At 39.6% G+C, this 16,393-nt stretch overlaps 1 protein-coding gene across 2 annotated transcripts in view; it reads left to right on the top strand.

Moving 5' to 3' along the window:
- Positions 1-16,393, top strand: part of hecw2 (HECT, C2 and WW domain containing E3 ubiquitin protein ligase 2) — a 297,158-nt gene that overhangs the window by 232,728 nt on the left and 48,037 nt on the right. For both annotated transcript variants that reach the window (XM_008117272.3, XM_008117273.3), the window contains 4 exons: positions 3,990-4,092; positions 6,229-6,325; positions 10,720-10,803; positions 12,728-12,837. In XM_008117272.3, the coding sequence (XP_008115479.2) occupies positions 3,990-4,092; positions 6,229-6,325; positions 10,720-10,803; positions 12,728-12,837 (394 nt within the window). The remainder of the gene's footprint in view (positions 1-3,989; positions 4,093-6,228; positions 6,326-10,719; positions 10,804-12,727; positions 12,838-16,393) is intronic.

Genomic DNA, 16,393 nt, shown 5'->3' with positions numbered 1-16,393 from the left:
TTATCTTGAGGTCAGAAGGCACCAATATCCTCCTTGGGCTGGTTCAGAACTCCTTTCTGCCTTCCTAGCAATTTCACCAAATGCACTGGTTGCTTGGAGTAAGCTTGCCATGGAAAATTAAATGTATAAACAAACTTTCAAATTGCAGTGATTAGCTATCACACACTGTCAAGGTGACAAGTGGCAGGAGATCTCAGGTGCTGCTGCTCATAACACCTGAGTCAGATGACTGCAGGTTGCACTAGCTTGGCAAAAGCAGCCTGACCTTTGTACTAACAATATTACCTTTTGCAAAAATGTCATCTTCCATTTATGCCACTGGGGGGCCCTTGCATGCAGATAGCTTCACAGAAGAATAGCAGCATAAACAGCAGTCTGCTTTTTCACATCCTGCTTTTTCGATATGCCTATCTGTTTCAAGCCTCACCATAGGATGCACTGCCAATCAAAAGGTTGGTGCATGGTGGGTGAGAAGGTGCTCATATTTAATTCTCTTAAAGAGATCACATCTAAGCTCATCACTGCAGTGCTGGAATCTTTTCAATAATCTGGGCAAGTGTATTTATTGGATAAGCATGCATTTATTGGTTTTTAATCTTTTTTGGGCTCACAGCATACTTAACTCTACTTCCTGTGTGTTGCTAAACTGGTCTGCCTGCACACATTTCCTGCCACGCCTAACTATTTTAAAAGTCACAATGCCAGAGAGCCAATCAAAGGTTTGGGGGGAAAATTAACTCTAAAATTTCTAGGAAAATCCATTTTTATGCAACATGTGTCCTAAACCGCTATGGTCATGTGAACTAGAATAATCTGATTCAGTGAACACATTAAATGCTCTTTGATATCGAGTTGACTTCTAGAAGGGGGAACTGTGACTTTCTAGGCCAATGGTTCTCAACCTGGGGTCCCCAGTTGTTTTGGGCCAACAACTCTCAGAAATCCCAGCCAGTTTATCAGCTGTTAGGATTTCTGGGTGTTGAAGGCCAGAAATCTCGGGACCCACAGGTTGAGAACCACTGTTCCTGACCAATTTGAGCTTGGATTAAAACAGGCAACTATGACCCCTTCTACACTGCCATATAAAAGCCAGATAATCTGTTTTGAACTGTATTATATGGCAGTATAGACTCAAATAATCCAGTTCAAAGCAGATAATGTGGATTATCTGATTTGATAATCTGGATTATATGGCATTGTAGAAGGGGCCGGTGATGTTAGCGGAGTCAAACTCAGGCAGGATAATGCTCGCTGGAGCTGGGATTCAGCCCAAGACCTTAAACTCCATTGTTCACACATGCTGGGTTGTTCTATGTGGGGCCAGGGGCTGCGGTGGTTCAGTGGGTCAAATTGCTGAGCTGCTGAACTTGCTGACAGAAAGGTCAACAGTTCTAATCCAGGGAACAGGGTGAGCTCTCATTGTTAGCCCCAGCTTCTGCCAACTTAACAGTTCGAAAACATGCAAATGTGAGTAGATCAATGGGTACTGCTCCATCAGAAAGGTAACAGCATTCCATGCAGTCATGACCTAGGAGGCATTTACGGACAACGGCAGCTCTTCGGCTTAGAGATGAGCACCACTCCCCAGAGTCGGACTCGACTAGACTTAAAGTCAAGGGGAAACCTTTACCTTACTATGTGAGGCCAGTCTGCCAAATGACATTTACCTATAGAATAGATGTCCCTCCCCTTGCAACTCCTTTGATTCTCTCCCCCAAATCTAAGCTGAAAAAATTGGGTGACTTTCTAGAGTTGTGTGAGGAGATGGGAGAGAAAAAAGGGATGGGAGAGAGAAAAGAAAAACTTACTGTGTGAGTTTAAATTCATTACATGCAATATTGAATGGACTATTTATTCAACTAAAAGTCCTATTGATTTCTGTGAACCTTACTTCCCACTTAATGTTTTTGTTTGAAAACCTGAAAGAGGGTTTATTTTCTATAAATGGGAGAAAACATGTGAAGGACATGAAGTTATCACTACTTGCATTTCCATTTCTTGGCACAAGCTCCAGAAGGAGATGTTCTTTCTTCATCTTTTTGTTTCAAGAAAAAGAAATTTCTCCCCCAGTCAAGAATGTACAAATCTAACTCTGGGAGATTCTCGGTTCTTTTGCTTCTTTGTGGTTCTTTAAGGCTGGGCTAATCTGAGTTTGATCTATTTCAAATAAATAAAAATTTGTGGGAAAATAATCTGCTCCTTGGGTGAAAATTTGCTATATTATGCATGATTCTCACACTAAGAGGACATAGAGTACAGTGAGCATTTTAAAAGGGCAAACACAATGTGTTCAAAAGCTGTAGTGTCTGCAGTAAATGAACAAAGACTCACTGGAGCCAGGAAATTGCAGAAGTAAAGTTTGTTCTTGAAAAGTAAACTGCGCCCACTTTGTGACAGTTGTAGACTTTCCCTATGAGACTCAAGTGATATACAGCAGTTAATATTTTTATTACTTTGACTTCAGCAAAGTTTAATGAAGTTTGGAACTGCTGAGGCTACATGACGTATTGTTTGTTTATCCTTGTGCCTATCACATGCTGATTTTTTTCAAACCTAGATGAGAACTTCCAAGCTTGCACCAGTTTGCAGAGGGGGTTGTAATTCCTCTGAAAGTTTTGCTTAATACGCACAATGAAATAAGTGTATTTTAAACTGAAAAACTAGAGTAACATACATTTCATGGCTAGCAAGTAGAATAACAGTGTGACCTGCTCGTGTCACCTTCCCCACCCTGCTGCCTTCTAAATGCTATATTGGACTGGAAGCTCATCACTATTGCTAGTCAGCCTGCATAGCACTGGCTATGCTGGTTATAGCTTATGGGAGTTGTAGTCCTATGGATCTGGAGAATACCAAGATTGGAAGGGGAGGGGGATCAGCTAGTACTTCAGTATTGGTGCCAGTTAAAATAGAATTTTTAATTTTCTGAAACAATTTATTATTGGGTTGCTGTGAGTTTTCCAGGCTGTATGGCCATGTTCCAGAAGCATTCTCTCCTGACGTTTTGCCCACATCTATGGCAGGCATCCTCAGAGGTTGTGAGGTCTAAGGAAGTAGGGTTTGTGGAATAATGTCCAGGGTGGGAGAAAGAACTTTTACCTGTTGGAGGCAAATGTGAATGTTACAATTGTCCACCTTGATTAGCATTGAATAGCCTTGCAGATTCAAAACCTATCTGCTTTCTGCCTGGGAGAATCCTTTGTTAGGAAGTATTGGCTGGCCCTGATTGTTTCCTGTTTAGATTCCCCCTGTTTTCTGAATGTTGTTCTTTATTTATTTGTGTCCTGATTTTAGAGTTTTTTTTAAATACTGGTAGCCAGATTTTGTTCATTTTCGTGGTTTCCTCCTTTCTGCTGAAATTGTCCACATTCTTGTGGATTTCAATGGATTCTCTGTGTAGTCTGACATGATAGCTATTAGAATGGTCCAGCATTTCTGTGTTTTCAAATAATATGCTGTGCCCAGGTTGGTTCACTTGCCTAGTTTCCGGCAGACCTCACAACCTCTGAGGATGCCTGTCATAGATGTGGGCAAAATGTCAGGAGAGAATGCTTCTGGAACATGGCCATACAGCCCGGAAGACTCACAGCAACCCAATGATTCCGGCCATGAAAGCCTTCGACGACAGGCATTATTATTATTGATATTATTGTTATATTGTTATATTTACATTTATACCTCACTTTATCTCTCCTGCAGGAGACGCAAAGCGGCTTAACATAAAAGCATTACCCTACAATTTAAAATATACTGATATGCAAACATTAAAAGAGGATTAAATATAAGCAGTATTAAAAATGCCCAGTGAAAAAACCATTAAAACATTCAAAGTTATAATTTGTATTTTGGATTTATAAGACCCAAGTCTTGTATAGCATGGAAAGCAGAAGATAAAGGATCAATATGATAAAAAGGAGCCTTTGATAAAACGTAATAACTTTCTATGCGACAACTTTTGCGTACCAACATAATGCTTTTTTTCTTTTCAGGTAGGGGAAGATTCTCGCCATTCAGGGCCTCCTGTTTTGCCACGGCCGTCAAGCACATTCAACACAGTCAACAGGGCTCAGTACCAGGACATGGTTCCTGTGGGTATGTTTGCGCCATGGGGCTCTGCTTGTGTCTTGCATGCAAAGATTGTATTTCACATGATGATCTCTTCCGCTAGCTGCTTTTGTCCTGGAAGAATATATCTCAAAACATTAGCTGTTTAAAATATAAAAACAAGACCATTTAATAGGAAAATTAACAGTTTGATATAACACTTGGATACTGTTTCTGTGCACAATGTTTGACTATGTAAATTAGAAGAAGTTCATCGGTCTAAGAATGGGTTGGTTGGTTTCCATATAGTGCCATTCGCTTCAGCAACAGTGTTGACTTTTAATGAGTTAAGTTGTCTTGGAAACTGCTTATACCCTTGATTCTTACACATGACAAAACACATTGGCTTCAGAGATGGTGATTCATGGCTTTGAAGAACAGAAGTTTATTCACTGAGTTTAGCAGCTGTCACATTGTGGGGAAGACACCCAGAGCCAATTAACCTGATGGAGTGGCTAGATGTTTGTTCAGCAGCACTAGTTCTTGACAGGCACTGCTGATTTAAACTTCTGTTGCTGCCCATGTCTTCCATGCTACATACGGTAGTGCTTTGAATAGGCTTCTCTACTCAAACCCCAACTATTTGTGGCTGCTAGACCTTTTCGTTGGGGTATATCTTGGGGAATTGATTTATTTGGGACCCATGATTCTTTGTGTATGCTTATTATAATTTATTTTATTAAAAATATGTTGCATGTGAATTAGTAAGATTAGCACTTTGTTAAAATAAGCAACTCTGATTCGATTCTCTTGTTTAACTATGGTTCTTGCCACAACAAACACCATTGTTGCAACTAGGGATGATGTCATAGACTCTCGTTGGATCACTGCCAGAGGGACCACAAATTCCTCCATCTGCCTCCCCTCATTGGTTTTCACCCCTTTATTCTATGTAAATGCAATGATTACCTAGTGCAGTGGTTCCCAGCCTTTTTTTTTTGACCACTTATCCAGGAACCACTTGACCAGGGACCATTTTGATCAGGACCTTTTTGGCCAGAGACCACTTTGACCAGGGACCACTCTCCAACTTTAGTGCCAAAAGGGTTACGAATCAGTTTTTGGTCTGATTTGGTTTGGTTTGGTTATTTGGGGTGCTGATTCAGAAAATTGGATTGGATAGAACACATCAGCTCTAGTTTCTGCTACAGAACATAAGCCATCATTCTGCCCGTCCACAGAAAACCATATTTAATAATCTAGAGCTGATTTTCCCCACATGTCTCACAGACCTTATTTTAGGTCTCGAGGCCCACCACGAACCACAGGTTGAGAACCATTGAGCTAGAGGGTTTTAGTTAGAACTGTAGCCTAGGAAGATCCACATTATGCAGAAAATATGTTTCCTACTCAAGGAATGGGAAGCCAGCAGGAAATATTATTATTAATACTATTATTATTATTCTTATTAAGTAAAGGTAAAGGTTTCCCCCTGACATTAAGTCTAGTCGTGTCTGATTCTGAGGGTTGGTGCTCATCTTCATTTCCAAGCCGAAGAGCCGGCGTTGTCTGTGGACACCTCCTAGGCCATGTGGCTGGCATGACTGCATGGAGCGCCATTAGCTATTGATCTATTAACATTTTCATGTTTTCGAACTGCTAGGTTGGCAGAAGCTGAGGCTAACAATGTGAGCTCACCCCACAAATTTGAATCTCTGACTTTCTGGTCAACAAGTTCTACAACTTAACGGTTTAACCCACCATGCCACCATGGCCCCTGTTTATTATTTTTATTATATTTATGTATACTTCGCTTTATCGCTCCTGCCGGAGACTCAAAGTTGCTTAACATAAAAGCATCAGCGTACAATTTAAAATATACAAAGGCTAAGTGCGAGCAGGGGAAAAAGTAATGCCGTTGTACTGTATGTTACCCAGAGCAAAAGATGAAACAATTGTAATACAATTGTGTAGATAATTTGGTAAAGAAAAGGAAGCTTGAGAAGGGGAATGGGTGCTCACCCAGTGCATTGCTCGAGCTAATAAAATTGTCCCTGTAGAAAAGAGACTTACTTGTGGGAAGGCAGTTATCTGTGGGGGGCTCTGGATATAGAGATACATTTTCTCAAGGAGGTAAATGGTAGTTTTATATTTTCAGCACGCTGCTCTCTGTTCTGTTTTCAGCATACAATGACAAGATTGTTGCATTTCTGCGACAACCCAATATCTTTGAAATTCTACAGGAACGTCAGCCAGATCTTATCAGAAATCATTCACTCAGGTGAGTTGTTGGCCTTTTCCCTCTACTGTTGAAGTTCTTCAATAGTGTAATTTTAGTGTCTAAATAAAATATAGATTCCATTGAAATGTAACATTAACCATTAAATTTATTGTTAGATGCTTGACCTCAGGCCAAGACACTCCTCAACCTCCTTTCCTCTGATGTGGTTGCAAGGACAACAAGTGTCATTTCCATTTCCCCCTACACACAAACAAAGGGAGAGTTGGAAAGTTGGGTTTAAAAAAAGAGAAGGGAAGGATGGGGATAGTGGAGTTATTCTAATTTGTTAGTAAATTAAATCTTTAAAATATCTTATATGATGCAGAGGAAGAGAGAGCAGTTGAGGGGACCAGAGAAGAGATGTTGTACAAAATTATAGTTGTTACATCTATTTCTTCTTCTCTATTACACTTACTGTATATAGTCGAGTATAAGACAGCCCGAATATAAGCTGAGGCACCTAATTTTACCACAAAAACTGGGAAAACCTATTGACTCGAGTATAAGACAAGTGTGGGAACTGTAGCAGCTACTGGTAAATTTCAAAAATAAAAATAAACATAGATACCAATAAAATTACATTAATTGAGGCATCCGTAGGTTAAATGTTTTTGAATATTTACTGTAATTTGAGATAAGACTCTCAAACTCTAATTTACCTATATACTCGAATATAAGCCGACCAGGACCCTTACTTGAGTATAAGCCAAAGGGGGCTTTTTCAGCCCTTAAAAAAGGGCTGAAAAACTCGGTTTATACTTGAGTACATACGGTATACACATTACTTAAAGTATTAAAAATCATATATCCATAATAACAAAGAGAAGAGTGATATTATCAACTAATTTTTAGCCTGGTAGGCATATCTTCTTATATCTTCTTGTATTATCTCATGTTCTTCTTTTCCTCCAGCTTTTTTTCATTAAAAGTTCATGTTAATTATTCTTTTCAGATTATTTCTTCTAAATCTTTATCTAATTTTAATTATTACCTAAGAAATCTAAAAATTTAATTTAGTCAGGACAACATGTTTTTGTTTCTGTTTGCCATTAAACTCAATCCTGTTCTATACTGTCAGATAATCCAGGTTATCAAAGCAGAAAATCCACATTATCTGATTTGAACTGGATTATTTTAGGGCCCTTCCAGACAGGCCTTATATCCCAGGATCCAATCCCAGGTTTTTTATTTATACCAGATTATCTGGCAGTGCTTAGTCATATAATCCAGTTGAAAGCAGAAGACCTGGGATCAGATCCTGGGATATAGGTCCTGTCTGGAAGGGCCCTTAGTCTATGCTGTCTTATAATCCAGTTCAAAGCAGATAATGTGGATTTTATACAGCTGTGTAGAAGGGGCCTCAGTTTGATGCTACATCTTCTCATTTGTTATTTGAAGAAGTGAGTTTCACAAATTAAGACTGAAATTTGGCTTGTTTTGGCAAGCATTAGTGAAAGCTAACTACAGTTTGTCCAGGTTTGAACATAATGCTTTTTTTATCGTGTCCGATATCGTGTCGTGACTTGAGAACATACTGCAAGTCGCTTCTGGTGCGAGAGAATTGGCCGTCTACAGAAAGGTTGCCCAGGGGACACCAGGATGTGTTACCATCCTGCTGGGAGGTTTCTCTCAAGCTAGAGCAGACAGATGGAAGCTCTCTCTGGTGTGAGAGAATTGGCTGTCTACAGAGATGTTGCCCAAGGGACGACAGGACGTGTTACCATCCTGCTGGGAGGTTTCTCTTAAGCTGGAGCTGGTAGATGGGTGCTCACCCTATCTCACAGACTCGAACCGGCAACCTTCAGGTCAGCAACTCAACCTTGAAGTCAGCAGTTCAGCTGGCACAAGGGTTTAACCCATTGCACCACTGCAACTCATCATGCTAAACTGTGATGGATCAAAAATAGAAGAGGAGAGGGGAGTTGGGGACAGCTCAAGCTCAAAAGCATGCCCAGGCCTTTTCATATAAGAGTAATCACAATCATATTCATTTTGGTGATTGCAGCCATAATACACAATTATGCTTAGATTATGCAAACTTCTTGCCACCAGACATAATAAAAATAAAGAGCCAAATTCATATGCGGGACTTTATTTCATGTCAGATACTGTAATGCGAGTCCTGTTTGTACAACTCTTGCTGAGTAGTTTATACATGTTAAATGGCAATCTGACTGTTCAAAGTTTAGGAGAACTGTGGAAATGCAGCCTGGAGCAGATGTCTGGACAGGGACCAACAGGAGTCCCTTCAACAACCCATTCAAGAACACCCAGTTGTGGCAGCCAAAATTTGCCCAGGAGGCATGCTCTTCCCATCTAGCCAACACTTGGCAGTGAGATCTGTTACTGATCTGTGGCGACAGGAGAAGGAAAACAACAATAGCTACATGCTTCTCTTTCAGCAACATGAATATTTTAGAACTAGCATGATGAACAGTAACAATGCCGCACGAAAAGGTGAGAAATAAAAGGAGGCCTACTACATGCATTTACATGAAGCCTGAAGAGGAATGGCTTGGTCTTAAAAAATGAAAACAAAAACATTGGAATTGCTACTTTGTGCCAAAGGAGAAGCATTACAAATGCCTATCAAAAGACCTGGTAGAATTGAAAACATGGTTGTTCCGGAGCGCATTTGAATGAATAGGGCCAATAGAGTTGTTATCATAATACTTCTTTATGTTTATAAAACCGTATTGCACTTTATCACTGTTACTCATTGCCATGATACAGCACTTTATGAAACCTGTCCCCACTGGTTTGCTTTTAATTACTCTGATTTTATCTGCTTGTATTTTAATGTATTGTCTATTATTTTATTTTGTATATTGTTGAAATGTTTTAAGTTTTGTTAAATATGTTGTGTCGTTGTTTTGGGCTTGTATTTATTTATTTATTATTAGAAGGGAATACAGTGTTCCCTCACTTATCGCGGGGGTTAGGTTCCAGGACCACCTGCAATAAGTGAAAATCCGCGAAGTAGGGACGCTATATATGTATACATTATTTTAGTAGTTATACACTGTTTTAAGTCTTTATCAACCAATCGTGTATTGATAAATCGCATCCTCCTCTCGTTACCGCTTGGGCTCTTTTTCTCTCCCTTCGGCTTCTCCTTCCTCCCTTCCTTAGGCTGTAAATTGTATTTTTTCTGATTTATAATATTCTTTTAGAGTTTATTAAAAAAAAACGTGAAGCAGCGAATCCGCAAAAAGTGAACCGCGAAGTAGTGAGGGAACACTGTATACCAGATTTTGAAACAATATAATATTTTGCTACTAATGGGTATAACACCTTCACAAAGCCCAACTGTGTTATCTCATTGTGGCCTTGAGCTTTCCGTGGTTGTGCCAACAGGGTTCAACCTCTGGCAGGTTCCACCAACTGGGTAAGGCTTCAAGCTACAGCCTGAATGTCTGCTGTCCAAGGCCCAGCCAACATATTACATAAGGATTTGGCCACAGACATTTTGGCATTGGTTCAGGAACTAGCAATGTGTCCTTCATGTTCTTCATCTTCTGAGGCAAGAATGGATAATCATACCTGCAAGATCAGCACACGAAGATTTCTATGTTCTTTATGTTTCAGCAGATGGAAGGAACAAGTTTGGAAGTACATGCTGTTTTTCTGTGCAGAAATGTAGTACATACTTTGATTTTTCAGAGATGAATAATTCCCAAAGTGGATAGGCACACACATTAGCCACAAAACTCCTTGTAAAACCCCAGGAGGTCCTACAAAAGCTGCAACTAGAATGGCTGCAATGATTATGATGTGTCTTTGTCTTACAAGAAGCTTTCCTTACAGAAATTTACAGAATTGCCTTGACATTTCTTCTGACGAGTTGGAAAAGGAGCAAGTACATACACATCAATTTTTTTTAATGAACAACAATACCTTCCTCCAAGACTCATGATGGTACTTCTTGAAGTTCAAGGCAACATCTAGCATTAACCTGAAAGATTATTTTTCATTGGTCAGCTTAAACATCTTGAGAAACGGATGGCAACAGAAGAGTAAAACATATTCTTCTAAGTGTATTAGTTGAGAGCATGGATAGATTAATGTGCAGATGGGATTGGTTGCAGGATTCTTTCATCCATTCAGATACTGTGTCAAATGTTGGAAAATGGTATCTGAGATTGTCTAGAGTAGTGGTCCTCAACCTGTGAGTCCCCAGATGTTTTGGCATTCAAATCCCAGAAATCCTAACAGCTGGTGAACTGGTTGGGATTTCTGGGAGTCGTATGCCAAAACACCTGGGGACCCACAGGTTGAGAACCACTGGTCTAGAGTATTGTTTGATATATCCAGCATTTTTTTTCTTGATGCTGTAATGTACATTAGTGCCTTACTTACAAGAGACATTTTAAAGTCTTTGTTTGCATCAACAGGGAGAAGATCCAGTTTATTCGAACTGAAGGGACCCCAGGGCTGGTGCGTTTGTCCAGTGATGCAGACCTTGTCATGTTACTAAGGTAAGTTTCGCTGTTGGTCAAGGAATTTGATACAGAACGTGTCTTTTATCTTATTGGCATATTTATATGAATCAATACAGTGGCTTTTGTGATCTCAGCCTTGAGTTCTTTGAAATACGTAAAATTGGGAGAGTCACAGCAGAGAATGTAAATGATGGAATTACCACGCCAGCTTACTTACAGCCATCACTCATTTCTATGTATGTAAATCTCTGTAGACATGGTGTCCAGTACATGAACAGAAGGCTTTTTATTCATCAGCATAGAGAGTTTTCAGAATTCTCATTCATCACTTCAACAAGCTGATGACATCCTTACACCATCCTTTCGAGAAGACAATGCTTACTCATATGCAACCAGTAGCATTATAATGTTAGAAAGTAATATCTATCTGTTTATGTTTTTTGGACCAGAGGTAGAAGTTATACAAAATTATCACACAGTCTTCACACAACCTGTAGTACTCTAAAATATGAGGTTTGATAGATAAAGGTAAAGGTTTCCCCTTGACGTTAAGTCTAGTCGTGTCCGACTGGGAGTTGATGCTCATCTCCATTTCTAAGCCGAGGAGCCAGCGTTGTTCCTAGACACCTCCAAGGTCATGTGGCTGGCATGACTGCATGGAGTGCCGTTACCTTCCCACCAGAGTGGTACCTATTGATCTACTCACATTTGCATGTTTTCAAACTGCTAGGTTGGCAGAAGCTGGGGCTAACAGCGGAAGCTCACCCCGCTTCTGGATTCGAATTGCCGACCTTTCGGTCACAAAGTTCAGCAGCTCAGCAGTTTATCCCACTGCACCATTGGGGGCTCCTTAAGAGGTGTGATATCAGTGTGTTTTAAGTTTCCCTGTCCCTGCTCCATTTCATTAATACAGTTTCCCCTAAAATAAGACATCTCCAGAAAATAAGACCTAGTAGAGATTTTGCTGAATTGCTAAATATAAGGCCTCCCCCGAAAGTAAGACCTAGCAAAGTTTTTGTTTGTAAGCATGCCCGTCGAACAGAACACCAGAGCATGCAGGATTGATAAATGTACATATCATAGTGTTGTACATGGAAATAATGGTAGTAACAAGAAATTCTTGATAGGATTCACAGTTTGTCTGATTATGCTGGTTTGTGACGACAACTACTGTACAGTAGTTGTTCAACAATAAATATGAATTCATCTTCATGGAAATCTAAGAAAATAAGACCTACCGCATCTTTGGGAGCAAAAATTAATATAAGACACTGTCTTATTTTTGGGGAAACATGGTATGTGTGTGTGCATACATGCACAAATGTACACATACATAGTGTGCTGGGATAGGCTAAGATCTTATTCAACTGCATGGGGAGCATAAAGCTCTGTCAAAATACTTTTACTTTAGTTCATGGGGAAGCATGGTTGCTCATTCTTTTCTGGCTATGCAACAACAACCGTTGCAAGTGAGCTACACACAAACTACAGCTACTGATTTCACAGGGTTACACCTAATTCTTGGCAATGTGGAGCAGTAGTTAGGGTGCTGGACCTCAATATGGACTGCTCAGATGTAAATCTGTGGGCTAATGTCTACCGGCTTCCCTGTCACATCTCGATCTTTCAGGAGTCCTGTCATGATTTGTTAGTATGGAGTAGAATTACGTTAAACCACTTTGTTCCCATTTGTTGACAGGTGAGACATAAGCATAACTTACTGTTCTCTGAGATGCCCAGGAATTCATTGCTGAGATCTGAAAACTGTTACCTCCTCTGTTCCCTGATAGATAGGTTTATCTGACAAAGAGTTGGAAAAAAATCCAATATACAGAACACTTCTGGTCCCAAGCGTTTCTGATAAGGGATACTCAACCTGTACTAAAACAGAAACATTAATGGGATGGCTTCAAAGAAATTGGCAAGTTTGTTGGAATTTTGCTATTTTTTTTTCTCCTAGCTTATTTGAAGAGGAAATAATGTCATATGTGCCACCGCATGCCTTACTTCATCCCAGTTATTGCCAGTCGCCACGAGGCTCTCCAGTCTCCTCTCCTCAAAACTCCCCAGGTAAGGCTCGATGCAATGACTTGAAAGGATTTTAGAGAATAAACCAAGTAGGGTTATTTTATTTTCATGGGATTTTTTCAAGGCTACATAGAAAGAAAGTGCATTCATGACTGAGCTCATGCTAATTCTGTGTTGTAGACATCTCAATATACTTTCTGAAAAGGCAGTTTCTTCATAGGGTAAAAATATTCCCAAGTGGTGGCATTTTGAACAAACATAAAGCATTTCACTTTATTGAATAGGAACATAAACATAATAGTTTTCTGTCAATAGGACTAAAGAATGAAAGGAGGGTGCAGTGCTATTTTAACACATCCTTTACCTTGTAGAACTGATTAGAAGAAATGAGTTGATTAATTTATCAGAGAGACATTATACACTGCATTCTAACATTTCCTCTGATACAGTCTTGAGGAGGTGAGTGTAAGTTGTAATAATAATAATAATAATAATAATAATAATAATAATAATAATAATAATAATAACAACAACAACAACAACAACTGTGTGGTTTTCTGGCATTGTATACTGTATTTCTGCTGCTTCTGTGGCTGTTCATTTGTATTTTGATTCTGTAGCCCACTTGTCGATGGATGTCCAGAATTGGCAGCACCCATCGCGGCCCTTTTTATCCTGGGTGACGACCGAGCCAGTATAGACTTTGTTTTGGTTTGTTTCTCCATAATGCTAATGGGTTAGGTGCTCTTAGTTCCACTCCTCAGCTGAGACCTCTCTGGCTTGGTTGGACCCTGCCAGTAGATACACTACCGCCAGCCCAGCTCTCAGCATCCTTGGAACAGTTAAGCCCCCCCCCCCCCATCATGACAAGGTGACACCTATGGGGGTGCTATGGGGAAGCTGACGAAACCATGGATCATATCCTCAGCTGCTGTAAGAAAATTGCACAGACAAACTACAAACAGAGGCACAACTATATGGCCCAAATCATTCATTGGAACTTATGCCTCAAGTACCACCTCCCAATGGTAAAGAACTGGTGGGATCACAAACCTGCAAAAGTATTGGAAAATGAGCACACAAAGATACTGTGGGACTTTAATCCAGACTGACAAAGTTCTGGTACACAACATCAGACATCACAGTTGTGAAAAAGAAAAAGGTTTGAATTATTGATGTCGCCATACCAGGTGTCAGTCACATTGATGAAAAACAACAAGAAAAACTCAGCCGCTATAAGGACCGTCAAAGACTCTGGCAGAAACCAGTACAGGTGGTCCTGGTGGTGATTGGCACAATGGGTGCCATGCCAAAGGATCTCAGCCGGCATTTGGAAAAAATAAACATTAACAAAATCACGATCTGTCAACTGCAAAAAGCCACCCTACTGGGATCTGTGCGCATCATCCAAAAATATATCACACAGTCCTAAACGCTTGGGAAGTGTTCGACTTGTGATTTTGTGATACGAAATGCAGCATAACTATCTTGTTTGGTTTGTCATACTATGACGTTGTGTCAATAATAATAATAAAAACTATTTATAAACCACTCCATCTTGAGGACTCATGACATAACATAAAAATGAACATAAAACATGAACATAAAAAAAATCAATTGTCAAAAAACACCATACGACAAAGTTAAACACAGTAAACATAATAAACAACATCATAAGAGAGAACCAAATCAATTCTATTAAAAACAGACATAAAATTACAAATCCAAATCAATATACTCCATCAAGGATTCAAATATCTGTAAACAGAACTTCAAGGTAGACAAGTTGTACATTGATTTCCTCTTTAAACAATGGAGCTATGAGACCTTGTGCTCAGAAAGATAGATTAGCTATTACTTATGTGTTAAAAAAAGTAATATTGTATAGGCAGGAATACTTTCTTTCCCTTCTTTTGCCTTTACAAATAAAGATAAAGCAAATTGTAATGATTTTACAGTAAATAATTTTGAGAAGGGATTGATAGTGTTATAATTCAACCAGAGAAGTTTGTCATAGCAGAACACTTGATAAGCCAACCTGGACACACCATATTATTTGAGAACACAAAAATGCTGGACCATTCTCACAACCACCACGTCAAACTACACGGAGAAGGCATTGAAAAACCATGAAAATGAACAAAATTTGGCTACCAGTGTTAGAAAACTCTAAAACCAGGACAGTAAATAAAGAACAATACTCAGACGGCAGGGGAATTCCAGACATGAAACAATCAGGGCCAGCTAACACCTCCTAATAAAGGATTCCCCCAGGCAGGAAGCAGCCAGGCTTTGAATCTGCAAGGCTATTTAATGCTAATCAAAATGGCCAGTTGCAACATTCACACTGGTCTCCAACAGACAAGAATTCTTTCTCCCACTCTGGACTTTCTACAGATATATAAACCCCAAATGGCCTAGTTTCCAACAGACTTCACAATCTCTGAGGTTGCTTGCCATAGATGTGGGCGAAACATCAGGAGAGAATGCTTCTGGAACATGGCCATACAGCTCAGAAAACTAACAGCAATCCAGTGTTTTGCTGTTGTTTTTAATAGGTAATATTTCTCTTATGCTGCATTAATTTTTTGCTAAAAAACCACAGAATGCTGAAAATCCAGTCTTCTGTTAATTTCCTGTGATAGGATTAATTTGTCGGCTTGGATGTGAATGATACATAAATCATTGGGGACATAAACTCTAGTTTCTGTCGGAACAACTTTGCCTGTCTGTCAAGGATCACATCTAGGATGTTGAATGTTGGCAACATAACAATTTTCCCATCAGACTGCTTTACACTCCTATTTGGATAACATCAATACCTTAAATGCACACATATAGATAGCTAGAGGTATCATGTACTTGTATATGATTTTCCCCCTAAAAATAATCTTTCCATTCTTCAGTCTTCTTGAGGAAGGAATAATTACTCTAATTGCCCCTGAGATTTTTGACAGCGACATTTGATTTGTAATAAGAACTTGCCATGGGTTGAAGGGATAATTACAGGTCGTTTATGAAATGTGAGGAAATGTGTTCAAATCTCACTTGTCATATTAATTTGCTAAATAGGTTTGAATAACAGCAAAACAAGTTAGAACTAGTTGAAATATGTAAAGGATTTATCTATGGCAACAACCTCCAGCTATAGATCTCCCAAAAATGTTGGGGAGAAAGTTCGTAAATATAACGTCTGTGCTCTTGTGGCTGTATGTTTATGCTTTCATAATGATCAAATAAAAAAGTTGCTCTGTATCAAGATTGAGAAACTTTTGCAGGCCTCTGCTGGGTCATATCATTGTGCTGTACAGTGAAACCTCAACTTAAGATTGTTACAACTTGAGTCCATGGCTTTGGGGCTTCAAGGGAGCAGCCTCCATGCCCCGTGCTTTTGTCCGCTTTTGGAGACTGCTGTCTGCTTTGCTCTCATCTTTGAGAAACTTTGGGTTAGTTGATATTGTGTGGTTTTTATTCCTGGTATGTTTGGCTCCATGGAGGGAGAGGGAGAGAGAACAAGAAAGGGAGGTTGGAATGAGACCAGGATGAAGAAAATGATGCTTCTGCTTCCCCACTTTGTGCTTCCTTGCCACAACTTTGT

The sequence above is a fragment of the Anolis carolinensis genome, chromosome 1 (genome assembly GCF_035594765.1).
Source record: "Anolis carolinensis isolate JA03-04 chromosome 1, rAnoCar3.1.pri, whole genome shotgun sequence".
NCBI lineage: Eukaryota > Metazoa > Chordata > Lepidosauria > Squamata > Dactyloidae > Anolis > Anolis carolinensis.
The sequence above is the reverse complement of the archived record's forward strand: the minus strand, read 5'-3'. Positions and strand labels throughout refer to the sequence as shown.